At 39.7% G+C, this 16,092-nt stretch overlaps 1 protein-coding gene across 1 annotated transcript in view; it reads right to left on the minus strand.

The window, feature by feature from the left end:
* AFG1L (AFG1 like ATPase) overlaps positions 1 to 16,092 on the minus strand; it is a 1,902,723-nt gene that overhangs the window by 84,995 nt on the left and 1,801,636 nt on the right. The window contains exon 12 of the mRNA XM_044065354.1: positions 623 to 736. Coding sequence (XP_043921289.1) covers positions 623 to 736 — 114 coding nt within the window. The remainder of the gene's footprint in view (positions 1 to 622; positions 737 to 16,092) is intronic.

Genomic DNA, 16,092 nt, shown 5'->3' on the forward strand with positions numbered 1-16,092 from the left:
ACAGATATAGTGGTCCATGAAAATAAGACAAAAGTAGCATTGATCATTGAAATTGCTACACCCATTGACTACAGTGTCTTGCACACAAAGAGACACAAAGTCATAAAATATCAGGATTTGCAGGCAGAAATGAGAGCAATTTAGAAGAAAGATACCCAGACAGTCCCAATAGTAGTTGGAGCAACAGGTCTTATAAAAAAGAATCTACAATCGTATTTAGATACGTTACTAATCCATGTAACCCCATACAAATTGCAGAATGAGTCATTACAGGGCACATTATGAGTGCTGAGAAGAGCACTTTTGGCTGACATCAAAAACTGAAACAATACTGATTTCATCAACTTTAATTGTACTTTGACTTAGGAATGGGGTCCATTCCTGTCACGATATTAGAAACCCAAAATATTTGGAGAAATTAAACACTGAAACCTGCACACTTATCCCTTATAGTGAGCCCCAACTGTAGTAGGGCCAGTATGATTGAATTCAGTAAGTGCCTGAGCAATGCCTCTATCAGAAGAGAAGAATATCCTCTGACTGTCAGTAAAAGTACAGTAGGACAATGCTAATCAGTAATATGTCAGTAGTATATGCATAATTTTATGTCGCTGTCACCTACATGGCTCAATTCAAGATCATCCATCAGCATTCTGTCTGCTTCTGCTTCAGTGTTTTTATCTCTCTGTTCAAAAATACGATGCAGTGGTACTTCAGCAGAACAAATGACCCGGACCTGAAAGAAGAAAAATGCATTTACAGCTACAATTAAAGTTTCAGGGAGGAAAAAAAGGACAATGTTTAATCAGATCCAAATGCTTAATGATACAGCAAACCATTAAACTCCATCTTTAAAGAGAATGACTGCTTTCATTATATAAAGCTTGCTCGAATGGTGTGCTAACTGTGTAACAACAGTTTGAAAATGTACTCTGACAAGGCAGGGCCCTCTGTTACACTAAGCAGGGAAGCAGAATCAAACTAAAATGCCTAATTCTTTACTACTTGCATTACACTGTGCAAGCCTGATACAACATTGTTTAACTGGAAAAACAGCATATAATATTGTTTAAGAAAGGGAGTGAGCCTTCACTCAATTATAAAATGATATGTTCACTTCTGTTACAATGAGCAATACTAGATTTGTAATTCTTGTTGTAATGGCAGTTTTATAAAGGCTAAGAGTAATGGTGAACAGTGGCTATTATGAGCCGCTAAATATAGATCTTTCAAATGTAAACAAATCTTAAAATCATAAAACTGATCACCGCCAGTAGAATGCTGTGTCAAGCCACACTGCTGGTGCCAAACAGATTAAAGTAAATAAAAGGGGAGACAAACACAGACCACTAAGCAATTAATTTAGTGCCGCGTGGGCTCAACAGCATATGTTTATAAGTATATACTATTAGACTAACAGCGACCAGAGACTTTATAAGCCTAGCTAGGCATCCAACCCAATTGTGTCCCTATGTATCATAGGTGTTTATTAGGAAGTAGGTATGTTAGGATGTTTCTAGAAGTTCTTTAGGGAGTATTTTAGTTTGGGCATTATTATCTGCCTCTGTTTATCAGAGGCATGGGGTCCAGACCCAGGGTGACTTTCCAATTCATTGGTCAGGGTTACGTTACACTTAAATAGGGTTAGGGATGCACTCTGATTCACATGAATGGGGATCCTCTGAGAAACATATCCGTCTCACCTACATGTCTTATTTATGTCAGTCAAAATATAAATCCTTGGATCTAGTGGTTCTGATGCTGTTAATTTTGGGGATGTGCAAAAGGTAGCTGGATCCGAGGATGGCTTTATGTCAGGCATAGATAACTGCTCATTAATCTGTAGGAGAGAGAGTCTAGAGATAGGGCTTTAAGGCAATCAGTATAGGACAATGAGTTTATCCCTGGATTCTCCTAGTAAGGAACCTTTGTGGGCATTTCAACTGTTGCATATGTCTGGTCAGGTACAAGCCAAAGGTGGCATTATAATAATGGCCAAATAAAGTGACACTATGACTTCCTTTGCCTGGATGCCATGTTCTTACTTACAAGTTGGGTTACACAGAATGATTTTCTTAATACCTTGGCCACATGTTGGTCAAAGGCCAGATTACTGTCTATGTTCCCAGATCCCTAACTACCAGGTCAACTCTTAGGGGTGTCTTATCAATGGAATAATTTGCATGGGTTTCAGTTTTCCCAAAAAGCACTATAATGCATTTTCTTGGCATTAAGTTTTAGTCTGTGAATTTGGCACCTGTCATTTGCCTGGATTAAACCCTCTTGTAAGATGTTTGTGTCATGGGGCAATGTACAATAGCTCCCAATTTGCAGTCAGCTATGAACTTGGCCAGTCAAAGGCCTTTGACATTAGTCTTTACCTCTGAGAAGTAGATGGCAAATAGCTGTCCCAGCATGCAGCCCTGAGGTACTCCACTGTTAGTGGAGGTGGTATCACCAATCTTGTTTTCCTGGGTCCTGTCTGTGAGCCAGACTGGTAATCCAGTGAATTATGTAAGGGTTTATGCCCAGCTTAGTGAGTTTGTAACCTTTACCAGAGTGAGGTATTGTACCAAATGCCTTAGCCAGGTTCAGATAGGCAGTATGCACCATTTCCCCTCATTCATTGCCTTAGTGACCTTCTCAAACTATATTTAGTAGGCATTAGCTTCCCTTGACAAAGCCAAAATGGTTGGGTCCAGTGTCTGAAGGTTGCCTATGTCTTTGTTTCTCATTTCCATGATAATTTGATCCATGGCTTTGCATATTAGACTAGTCAGACTAATAGGCCTGTAGTGTCTGGGGTTGGTTGATAGTCCACCCTTGTGAAGGTAGATAACCATTGCAGTCCACCATTCTTATGGTACGAAGCCTACTTTGAGGCTGTAGTTAAAAATGTCTCAAGTGGTCCTGGTAGGTCATGTTTTAAGCTATTTAGAAGGCATCCCGGGATATTTTCGCAGCCCATTGAGGCTGTGTTTTTGGCCTTAGCAAGTGCCACCAGGACTTGTTCCCTGTTAATAGCGGGGGGAGGTTATGCTAGTAGTTGGAGGGTAGAGTGTGTTGAATTTGTCAGCCAGCAAATTTGCTGTCATTCTGCTTACTGAAGGTGGCACCATTGATGAATAGTTCATCACACTAGTATTTGATACCTTTGAGATTTTGGATATAGCTGTGGAAGGCCTTGCAGGAAATATGCACATCCTCCATTTGTATGGGCATAAATCATCAATGCCCACAAAGACGTTGCACTCTGAAAACCACACCAATCAGTATTAGGGCCTGACCCCATTCTCACCACTCTCTTTTCAGGTTTCACTGCAATCCAGTGCTCACTTGCCCACAGTAATTATACTTTGAACAGGGCTTTAAGTCTTTCTGTGTAAGACCTGTTTTGTGCAACCTGTAATTTCTTGGTGAGAATCCTCTGTGGCCTCTCCAGTTGTTGCTGGTGTTTGGTGAGGTAAATGCAAAAGGGAGCACTGTTCTCAATTACTGGTCAGATGAGATCTGGGTACAATGAAATTATAACATCCTTAGATCTAGATGCAATGCCTTTACTTATAATATGTGTCACAAAGAAGGATTTCCTTACTACTGTAGATATGTGGTGGTCAAAGTTTAGATTGCTATCAACCTGAGTACCCAGATCACATACCACTGGGTATACATTTGGGGGGGTGCTGTATATAGTGTTATTAACAGGGATGCCAGCTTTTTCAAAGGGGTTAATAATAACTATTTTGCATTTAGCTTTAATCTGTGGCTTTGGGACCAATTTGCCTGTGTTAACTCTGTCTGCAGTATATTAGCATTGTTGGAGGACTCAATGATTGCTCCCAATTTGCAATTGTCAGCAAACTTGTGTATGTGTAAACTAATTAATTGTAAATGTGGTTCAGGTATGTGGACTTTCAGTATTTTCTATTTGGAAGAATCCAAGAAGCTAGACTATGGGATGTATTCGAATGATCTGTGTATATCCCTTACTAAATTTTATTTGCCCCCCCCCCCCACAACACAAACACAAGCTCATACTTTCACACACAAAACTCATGCTTCCTTTAGGGTCTTGTACACATTTCTGTTGCCATCACACAGAACCATATACTATGGTAAATGTCTAATACTGTCAGTTCTGTTTTAACGAGTAGTTAAAAAGTCAGAAAGGGGTATCTGAGAAAAGAGGGATATATGAATAAAAAGAGGAAGCAAAACTAAAGACAGGTCTTCTTTTGGCTTTTTCTGGTCAGGGGTCGCCACAGCGGAACTCTGGTCCGCTAATGATTGGCAGTAGATTTTTCATGAACGCCAAGGAGCCAGCTCGATGTTAAACCTTCAACAAAGGCACACCCATTTACGCATGTCTTTTGAATGCCCACCCAACCACGGGGAGGACATGCAGACTCCTCACAGAAGGCACTCCCTCCACTCCAGCCAAGAATCGAATGGGAGAACCTATTGCTGTGAGGCAACAATGCTACCGCTGCACCACTGCGGATGTGTATCCCTGTAAATTCTTCATTCTGCATAGGCTGACTGCAGTGCGTTGGTTGTGTACTCATTCAAATCACAACTAATCATGTTTATAAGTTATTATTAATCTTCAGTAATGTTTGATAAAATTGGGCTTTGATATTCTCTACATATTTTGTCCTTGTGTCTCACATTCACACATTTCCCCTATAATTTATGACTACTACTGATCTTGATGACAGATTATTAAAAGCAGAATTAAGTCTTTGTGTAGAATTTTCCCACTGAGAATAGCTAAGTGAGTGTTCTCATCAAAAGGTCCCCATCACTAACCAGATGTTTTCAATAATGTGTGGAGACTAAGGATTTGAATTTACTGTGACAGCATTCATGTGGGCTGTAAGGAATCAGCCAAAGTGACAATGGTATTAACGTCTTCTGTATGAAGACATTTAATGGATTGTTTCTAGCAAAAGGACAATGCTTTTGCCGCAGACTGCAAATGTGCTTTACAAATAACTAATAAAATGCATTATTCTGTAACTCATGCTTGACAAAGTCATCAAACTAATGGGGGGGGGGTGTAGAAAAAAGTAATTACAACTAAATGTAACTCTTTAAACATATTTATTGAAATATCATTTGTTACATAAGCAAACTTACATTTATATAAAAGTAATGAAACCATATAAGTTCACATTTACAAACATTTACTGACATTTGATTACTGGGAAAGTCCAACTGGGTAGGAGTCCATTTTCAGAGGAGGCCGGGGGAGAAAAGCTCCAAAGTTTTACAAAACTTTTTAAGAACAATAATTTTACAATCTTCAAAAATAATACAAAACCATCTACAGTTTAAATAATTATGCCAACTTAGACATAATATGAAACCATTGGTTAAGAATAGGTACATATTAACTTTTAGAGAAATTTTAGCAATTTTATAGAGAAATAAAAGGTAAGCCAGTATAATACAAATGGGAATTGCAATATGAAGTGACTGGAAAAGCAGGCTTATGTTATATTTAGAGAGAAATTCAGGGAAGAGAAACTGATAAAAATAAGAAAGTAAGTGAAGAAGAGAGAGTGAGGAGGTCTAAAGTATGAACAGGTACTTGCTCAGTTTTGGGGATATAGTTTATCATGGTGATGTGCAAAAACAAAGCCATATTTTGGCTAAGAAGTCTTTCAGAATGGTTTTGTAGGATGGGAGGGAGGGTACTGACCTGATGGATATAGGTAAGGAGTTCCAGGCCTTAGCAATATGACACAAGTACAGAGAATGCCCAACAGATTTCATAACTTTGTGGACAGGCAGTTTTTGATAAATGGATTGTAATGACTGACTGGGAACACAGTTATGTAGAATTTTAGTGACAGACAAGCAGATGGCTACTGGATAATTCTAGAGGTGATAAGAAGCTGTATATATGCTAGTCGATGGGGCAGTTCTAACCAGTTTAGGCTTTTTAGAGCTATACAGTGGTGGGTTCTGAAAGGGGTAACTCCTGCAAATTTAGCAACTCTGTTATAGCATTGTTCAAGTTTTGTTTTTTGTGATGCCTGGAGGTTAGTAAGGATGGGAATGCCATAAAGAAGTGTGGGGAGGAGATAAGTAGTGGCAAGTGTAGTTTTATTTGCATTGGTGAGAAAGTTTCTAGCTCTGAAAAGCATCCCTAGTTTTTGATGTTTTTTTCTTTTTATTGTATTCATTGTATATGCATGTCAAATTTAAGATTATCATCCACTATCATACCTAATAATTTGTTATGAGAAGTGGCTTCAGTGGTTGTATTATCAAGAGAGAGAGAGAGAGAGAGAGAGAGAGAGAGAGAGAGAGAGACAGCTTTAAATTTTGTGAGATATAAAGCCATGTTTCAATGGCTGTTAAAGCTTCCAGAACAATTCTTTTGAGGTGTGCCATGTTTTCAGATAGCCAAATCAGTGTGGAGTCATCTGTGTACTGTATTAGGGAGGCCTGTAGTGTGGCTGTGTGGAGAGTATTGGTGAGAATGTTAAAGAGGAAAGCACCAAAGACAGAGCCTTCTGGTATACCGGTGGTGATTGAGAGGTATGAAAAGAGGGTGGATTGCCATTTTACTGACTAATGATTATTGGAGAGGTAGCTTCTGAACCACAGAAGGGCAGACTTAGAGAGATCTAGTGAGGACATTTGCTGTGACAAACTGTGTTGAACGCTTTAGACAAGTCTGGAAGCAAGGAAGAAACTAGTTTGCCACTGTCTCTAGCTTTATTGACAGTATCTATATAGGTTAGAAGTGCAGAGTTAGTAATATGGGAAGGACAGAAGCCATGTTGTGTGGGGAAAGGGAGTTCTTCCTACAGGAGATAGTTTAGCAATTGTTTCTGAATACATTTTTCAAGTATTTTGGAGAGAGGGGATACAATCGTTATAGGTCTAAGGTAAGGGCTGTCTGTTGAATTTCCTCCTTTGTGTAGAAAGATAATGTGACTTTTTCCAGAGAGAGGGAATGTGGGATTCTTGGACTGACCTGTTTATATGGATTGAGACTGGATAGGCAATGCTGCTATTTTAAGGTACTCAATAGGAAGGTCAACAACTGAAGTACAGTATTTTTTGTTTTAGAAGTGGAGTATGGTTTGAGTTTAAGAGTAATTTTATTTAAAATGTGTACACAGGTTTGAAGGTGTTAATGGATGTGGTGATGTGTGACTGTTGGGCAGGGCTGGGATTAGATGTTGGGGAATTCTTGGATACATATTGCTATACTTTAGATGTTGGGGAATTCTTGGATACAGATGCTATACTATCTATGAAATATGAGTTGAATTGTATTGTGGATTTGAGTGATGAGTTACTGGGAGAGGGGTTAGGGTTAAGTTTTTGGCCAGCATGCAAGATTTCTTTAATGGCAGTCCAGAATTTTTTATAGTTGTGTTTACTATTCTTCTGAAAGTTATTATAGTATAGTTTTTTGTCTTCATTCATTTACTTTTTAGTACGACTGCAAAGCATTCTGAAGAGTCAAGATATTGTGGCGTTTTATATTTTTTGCCATTCTTTTCATGCTTTTTCTCTATCCTGCCTTAGAAGTCTACATTTTGTTTGGACAGCAGAACCACATTATTTGTTTTTAGTCTCTTCCTTCTAGGAGGTGCAAGGCTATTTAGGATATCCAGGAAGGTTGCAATGAATTCATTTACAGCATCACATAACGGGAGGCATTTTTGGAAGTCCCAGTTATAGATGACAGGGTGGCAATTTATATTTCTGTGTTAAACTTGGAAAAGTTGCATGCCGTTTTATAAACATGCTATTTAAGATGTGTGAGATGCATGATTGTATAGAGTGGGAGAGGACCACTGAGAGTGTCTAACATTGTATCTGTGGTGGTGTATTTGCTAGGGTCCAAAACTAAGATCCAGTCAAATAGGGGATTTGATATCTTGCTGTAATGTGTGTTATGTGAAACCATAAAAGTTCATGCTGGATGTAGGGGCGTTAGAATTTAGGTCTAACCAACATTCACATCACCTAGTACTATATTTTTTTTGTGGAATTGTTATGGCTATCCAGTGTAGGATATCTTCCAGTATAGCTGTATTGTCACCAGAAGGGATGTAAAGGACAGTAGCACATATTTGTTTATAATTATTTATTTTCAGGAAATAAGAAGCTCTGCTGAATTGAATTTTGGTATTTGTTTGTTGTAAGGGGAAATGTGGTAGTTGTTGGGAAACATTAAAATAATACCACCTTTCCTCTTTATATGGTCATTACGCATGACATTAGAGCTGGGAGGTGTGAGTCATTTGAGCTAGGTTTAAGCCAAGTTTCAGTTATAGTGAGAATATCAAGCTTATGTTGGGTAATCCAGGTATGTAGTCCAGCAATTTTATTTCTAATGTTTCTAATATTTGTGTCAGCAAAAAAAGCAGAAAGGGAGGATGGAGTAGAGGAATTTTCTAAGAATCCATGCAAGATTGCCCTAGCAAATCTTGCTCTGGACCTGGAGATAGTGCCTAGTTTATAATGTTTAGTGAAGTTATGGACAGAGGATCATATAGCCACTCTTCCAGAATAGATATAGAATCTAGACCTTTGAAGAAACCTCTAAAGAGGCTACTGCTCTATTGCACTGAGCCTTTACAGAGGTAGACAGTGTCTTCCCATGGGAGACATAAATTAATGAGATTGCCTTAGAAATCAAAGTAGAAATAGTTTGTTTGGAGACAGGTTTTCCAAGTGCCCTGGGATGGAAGGAAGGAAACAACTTTTCTGATTTCCTAATAGGCTTGGTTTTGTCTAGATAAAATCTGAGTTATCTGTGTACATACAAGGAATGAAGAACCCTTTCACTAGGATTTTTAGAGTTAGAAAAAAAAAGTGGGCAGATGAATGGATAGGTTTAGGGACAAGTCATTAACCACCTTAGGCATGAAGGAAGGGTTAGTATGAAGAGATACCCTGTCCTTGTGGAAAATGAGAAAAGGTTGGCAAGCCATAAGGGTTTGGAGTTCAGAAATTCTTCTAGCAGAAGTGATGGCTACTAACAGGATTGTTTTCCATGTGCAACATTTTAAAGAAGCTCACACTGCAGGCTCAGAGAGAGTCTGAGTGAGTTTTTCCAGGACAAACGTTAGATCCCAGGGAGGAGGGACGGGTTTCCTGGGCAGTCTAATGTGAATGATGCCTTTTAGTAAGAGCTTAACTTCTAACACAGTTGCTAGAGGAGGAGATAAAGGCAAACATGCTGAAATGGCTGACAGATGGGGTTTAACAGAAGAGTAGGTCAACCCAGCCTTAAGTAGCGCACACAAATAGGAAAAAACCAATGGAATGCCCACTGAAATAGATCTAGGCCTTTCTTTAGACACCAGATGGAGAACCTCTTCCATTTTGTTAAATAGGGTCTCCTAGTGTTGTGTTTCCTGGCCTCCTGCAGGACTAGAAGCACGTCCTCAGGAAAAAAAAAGTGTCAGAAAGAGATCAAAAGCCTAAATCCCACAGAGTTAGATTCAGGAAGGTGAGATGTGGATGGATAAGTGATCCCGTGTCTTGTGTAAGAATATCCACCCTGTGGGGTAACTTGTGATGATTGTCCTTGGCTAAATGCAGAAGAAGGGAGAACCAGTGCTGTCCTGGCCAAAAGGTAGTCATCAGCAAGATTTTTGGTTTGTCCTGCTGTATTTTAGTAGGACCTTCTGAAAGACTGGGAAGGGGGAAATGCATAAAGAAACATCCCCTTGCATGAGAAGGATAGGGAGTCCACCTTCCATACCACAGGGTCTGGGACTCCAGCAGAAAACTTTGGAAGTTGTTTGTTTATGGGGAGGTAAATAAGTCTAATTCAGGAGTACCCCACCGACGGAGAATGTCCAGAAACACATCCCTGTGAAGCATCTATTCGTGGGTTTGTGTCATGGACCTGCTGAGAGTGTCTGCCAGCACATTTTGAGCCGAAGGAATATAAACCACTTGCAAAGAAACCTTCACTTGAGAGGCACTCTCCCAGGCTTGAAAGGCCAACCTGCAATGCAGATATGACTTAGTGTTCCCCTGTCCGTTCACATACCATAGAACTGTTGTGTTGTCTGTGAATAACTTCAGGGGTCTGGGAGTCGGGAGGAATGAAAGGCTTGGAGTGCTAGGATCAAAGCCATCACTTCTTTTACATTGATATGTTCCTTCTTGTTTGAGGCAGACCAAAGGCCCTGGACTTTTAAGTGACCCAAAGTAGCTCCCTGGCCCAAGTCTGATGCATCTGTGTAAAGATGTTGAACTGGAGTTGGCTATTGAAAGGGAAGGCCTGCATTTAGTTGAATCTGTTGAACCCACCATTGTAGTTCTCTCTTTATACATCGGAGAAGAGGGAGTACAAATTCCTGAGGACGGGCATGCTGGCTCCAAAGTGTTTTTAGAAACCACTGGATTTTCTGCATGTGAACTCTGGCTATGAGTAGTATGGAAATACATGATGCCATGAACCCTTGTATACACAAGTACTCCCTGGCAGAGATGGAGGATAAGGGGAGTAGCTGGAGGAAGTAGCTGAGCAGAGTTTGCAATTTTTGAGGATGGATGAAGGCCATCATCAGATCTTAGTCTGCATCCTAGGAAAATGTGATCCTGGGAAGGATTGACAGAAGACTTACTGGAGTTTATGGTGAACCCCAGGCCTTGGAAAAGAGAGACAGTAAAGACTAAGTTTTCCTTTAGGGTGTCTGGGTGGACTGCTTGAATTAGCAGGTCATCCATATAAGGACAGATCCATATTCCTTGGAGCCTGCAGAAGGCAAGGACAGGAGCTAAGCATTTTGTAAATAACCCTTGGTGCCATAGAGAGTCCAAGGGCAAAGCACTGAAATGAAAATGTGAGGAAACAACAGAAAAGCATAAAAACTTCCTGTATTGAGGATGAATGTGGATATGCAGGTATGCAACCTTGATGTCCAGAGTGACTAGAAAGGCCTGGGGAAGCAGAAGAGGGAAAAGTGTTTGCAGAATGAGCTTATGAAAAGTTGGCACTTTGAGGAAAAGGTTGAGAAGATGTGACAGGTCTAAGACTGGTCTCCATTACCATCTTTTCTGGGAACTAGGAATGTACTTGAGTAAAACCCTCTTCCTTTTTGTAGTGCTGAGACTTCTTGAATGATTCCTTGATTTAGCAAGGCCTCTAGGATATGAGGGAACAGATGAACTTGATCCAGAAGAGGTTGTGGAATGCCCATGAAGGGAGGGACAGATTTTAATACCATGTAGTAGCCATTTTGAATAATGGAAAGGACCCACTTGTTGGTGGAGATACTTGTCCAAGAGGGAAGAGAAGAAGATGGGAAAGGGGATGTTTGAGAGATTTGCCAGGTCTGGAAAGGTCATCTTTTGACCAGGGGTTTGCTGAGGTCTAGAGGATCCTATGAGCCTCTTTCTTATGGGAAGGAGGGGAACTGCGCTGTTTCTTTCTGACAAATTGTGTCTTGGAAGGATAATTTCTGTGGTATTTAGGAACTGGAAACACAAAGCTGTGTTTCAGTTCCTTAAGCTCTTTCCCTTTTTCATGTAGGGACTTGAAAAGGGTTGCAGCATCAGCATGAAAGAGGGTATCACTGTTCAGAGGTGCATCCATAATTTTAACCTTGATATAATCAGGCAAAGGTTGGAGTCTTAACCATGAGTACCTTGCAGGCCAGAACCTGAAGCTGGTGATCAGCAGAAACCTCAGCTGCATCATAACTGCATTTAATTAAATCTCTAAGCACCTGGGCTGAGGCAGACAGTTTAAGAGGCAAGCTGAGCCTTGGCTGGAAAATCAAGAGTATCAGACACCAGCTGAGAAGCTTGAGTAAGTAAGGCCATAACATATTTCGACATGTGGGTCTGGTAGTTGAGGATAGAGGACATAAACACTTTTTTACCTATCCTCTCCATTATTTTGCTATCATTGTCAGAAGGGAGCAGATTAGTAGAGGGAAGAAGTCTAAAAGGTTTGTCTGCAGAAAGGGAAATAACTGTGGGATCTGCTGGATGACATTTAAATAAAAACTTGCTGTCATTAGGGACTTTATAGAATCTGTCAGTCCTTTTAGGGGCTGAAGATTGAGAATCTAGATATTCTGACACTGAGAGAAAGGCAACCAGAAAAGCAGGGAGAAGAGGAGGGATGGCCAAGAGATATGGAGAATCCATCTAAAACAGATCATATCTCTTTTTAACTTTTGATACTTGACTACTTTCCCATTTGAAGAAATCTTTCATTCTAGAAATAGTTTTTCCAAAGGAAAAAATCTTCCTCTGAAGAATCCCCACTGTTAGAATCCAATTCATGGGATGCGTAGACTAGAGGTGACTATTTGACATGCGTAAATTAATGAGCCACCTAATGAAGAAGTTTCTTCTTTTCCAGAAGCCTCATGTTCCTCTACTGATCTCCTAGGAGTTGTGGAAGGAACAGTAATGGAAGGTTGAATAGTGGATGGATTTAAAGCAAGGAAGACGTTAAGGATTCCCCGTGAGAAGGCTAGCCAATCTGGGGAAGGATCCTGGGAAGAGGAAATGTGTCTTTGTTTTAATTTCTTCTTACAATCTGGGGAAGGATCCTGGGAAGAGGAAATGTGTCTTTGTTTTAATTTCTTCTTACAATCTGGGGAAGGATCCTGGGAAGAGGAAATGTGTCTTTGTTTTAATTTCTTCTTACAAGGTTGTAAGGAAATAGCTGACATAGGCATAACTTGAGATGGAAGAGCGGGAGGGGCACTGCAAGGGACATCCAAAGTAGTGGGCCTCGGTTTCCCCTTACCACCCTGAACAGATGTCTGCAATGCCTCTGGGGATGTGCTAATGGCACCCTCCTTAACAGCTTTTGAAATGGTACTTGCTGCAGGTTGAGAAACAGAGAGCAAATGGGCCTCTAGGCCTACACTGGCCTCGAGAAGTCGTCTGGATCCAGAAGTGCAGCCAAAGATTTGGACCTGATATTTTTGGCCCTCTTCGGTGGCTCACCGGACAGACCTGCGGTGTCCTCCATACCAAACAATAGCCTTTTAAGCTATTGATTCTCGAGGTAAATATTAAGAGCCGACAAATGACTACTAAGAATTTGGGGGATGAATGCCTGGCAAATCGCGCAAGACTTGTAATTGTGCTAGGACCCTAGGCAAAACAAATATTGATTATGGCTATCTTTGTGTGGAATCTGATGTCCACAAAGGCACTTGCCTTTCCTAGATGACATTAACCTGAAAAAAACATGGAACAGCAAAAAAAGGAACAAAGATTTTCCCCAGTGGGGCACTTATCTGAAAACAGCAAACACTCAGAGATCAGACTGGCGGCAGAGAAGTTCTGAGGAATGGTGCATGCCAACATCACCTTTATGGCCTATGTTGACTGCCTTGCTATGTGCACTGTTGCATGTACCATGCAGTAGCAAACGTCTTTTGTATACTGGCCGGATGTTCAGGTCACCTGGCGGGGAATTCCCTTAGGTTATGAATACTGTAACATGGGAAGGGAAGGACATCAAAACAGAAACAATGGAGCAACCCAGTAAGATACGTAGACCTGCTGGTGGCAGCCAGCCATGCTAGACCATATCTTGTGAATCCACCTTTAATATATGTAGAGTCCTGAGAAAAATGTCGTGTCCCTGAGCTAAAAATGCACTAGTCAGTGATTCCAAGTATAAAGCCTCTGTTCAACTTTACCTTCACAAAATGTATTTTAATGTATATGAATCAAAATTTAGGGGAAATTCAATTACATAAATCCAGTGCTAAATGTTCAGAATCAACCCTCTTCACTATATGAAATAAATTCATTGCTCAGTGTGTACAGTCACTCCATCATCTGCTAATGTTATGTTCACTGCTTGACGTCCAGTGTCAACTTTTCTAATACTGCACAACAAAATTACTCCTTACAGTTAAAAACTTGTAGAACCATTAAACCTGCCAAGATGCTACCCTTCACAATTATCTTTATGCTAAGGTTTATGTAGTGTATGCTGTTTCATATATATGTCACTTTATGACTCGATTCTAACATTTTGTTGTACAACATCAACATTCAAGATAAACAAATGGCTTTTTTAATTTCTACACAAAACGGATAAAAAAATCAAAACAACATTCAGAATTTTTACAGATGCATGCCAAGTTCTCTCGTATCTTAATTCCTACAGGAAGCCTGCAACAGTCTCAACAATGAATAAACTTGAGGCATTAACAGGAGGCATGGGATACCTTCCACTTCCTGGTGTTTTCTGTCCTACTGAGCTTAATTGGCTGAACATGCAATGGTAAAGCTGCATGTTTTTTAACATCTTAACAAGTGAGTAATGTATACTACAGCATAAGGTTAAGCATTGCTTTTGACAGACATGTGTAAAATTTACAAGTAGCTCATAAGTAAGCCATGCACTTTACAAGTCATAGAACTAACATGCTTTATCACAGTTTCTGTAAAAATCTTTAAATTGCTATACATCTGCTCCAAGTACTCACTGAGCAACATGTACTACAGTCTGTAGAGACAGCTGCTAAAAGCTGTGGTCCACATTGCTAAACACAGTACTTGTTTAACCACTAATAATTATTAAACTGCAGGAATGTTAGCCTGACTGCAGTTATGAATCACAGAAAAACAAGCACCTTCATATGATTTGACAGTGTGTCAATGGGACTGGCATGTACCATGTATGAAATGGATAACCTTGGTGTTCTCTGCTACTTTTTAATCAAATTATAAAGCATAGAAAAGCAACCATCTATATATGATCTGAACAGTTGTTATTTGGACTGTTGTATACTGTTGCATTTTCCAATCAAACAGTTCACTCAAGTTCCTTTAAAGCTTATTTTATTGAGAATGGACATTCAGTACCATGATTGATACCAATTCCCCCATAACCAGCCCTCAACCTTCTTTTTTTTCCCCAAACACCTTTATTGAATTATCACTTGTGACATAGGCAAATTTACATTCATATACAAGTAATCACATAATTAATATAAACATTTTACGTCACATATATTGCTATATATCATATAACCTAAGCAGCATTACATAAATTATTCAATACCTGCCTTTTTTTAAAAAAGTAACATCTTTATTAAACCATTTCTTAGGATTTCTTACATGTTTAGCTAGTTTGCTACATGGCATTTATTTTAATGGGGGGGGGGGGGTAGATGTGGAAGCCCTTTTCATAATGACATCAAGACTGCTAGTATGTAATTGGCAGACTACAGTGAAGTGGCTGACAAACATGAAACAGAGGATATTGACTATGAATTCTCATGTACATGCAATTGAGGAGTTGTGAAAGGAAAACAGGCTTGAGGGCAACTTCTGATTATTATCTGACTGAGGAGACCCTGAGGAAGAAAAAGGAAGTTAGAGCTCAATGTAAAACAAACATATACACATACGTAGCTGGAGTTTCACAGGAGGAGTACGGTTTGGATTGTGTGGTTTACCATCCAGGATAAACTGGCAGCTTGGACTGGGCTCCATATGATGCAGATTTGAGTGGAAAGAGCTCATGGATATCACATACCATTTAGTGGAGAAAATCACAAAACATTTTAGCGCAATCTGAAATGTGTCAAATAAAGATTAAGTCTGATCTGTGTTATGAATGCAAATATGATTTGTAAGGAGGCAGTAAAGTGAGTTTTTCTATGATCACGACATTTTGCTACATACACGGAAGCAATGTGCACAACTTGCTATGGCAACAAAGGAATGGAGACTAAGAAACACTTGTATCCTCCAGTGTTTTGAATTTTCTTTCCACATGGTGATAAAATATTTAGGCATCCCGAGGAAGCTATACAAGTAATTAGATAGTATGACCCTGTAGAAAAATCAACTGAATGAAGGATAAGTGTGGAGTTGAAGAAGAAAAGTCAAAAGCTGTAAAGAGAGTCCACACTGCTGCATTGAGTAAACTAAAATACTTTAGAAAATCAGCAAAAAGACAGGCTTTTGGAAATTCTGTAGCATGAATGACATAAAAGCAATTTTGTTGGATGAATGTGTTACAGTGGACAAAAGGAAGTTGAATTAATCAGCAAAATGTTTGTGGGGATGCTGCATTACTTAGAAATACTGAAACACTGAGGCTAATAA

This window comes from Protopterus annectens, chromosome 1.part0 (genome assembly GCF_019279795.1).
Source record: "Protopterus annectens isolate FY-2018-M chromosome 1.part0, PAN1.0, whole genome shotgun sequence".
NCBI lineage: Eukaryota > Metazoa > Chordata > Ceratodontiformes > Protopteridae > Protopterus > Protopterus annectens.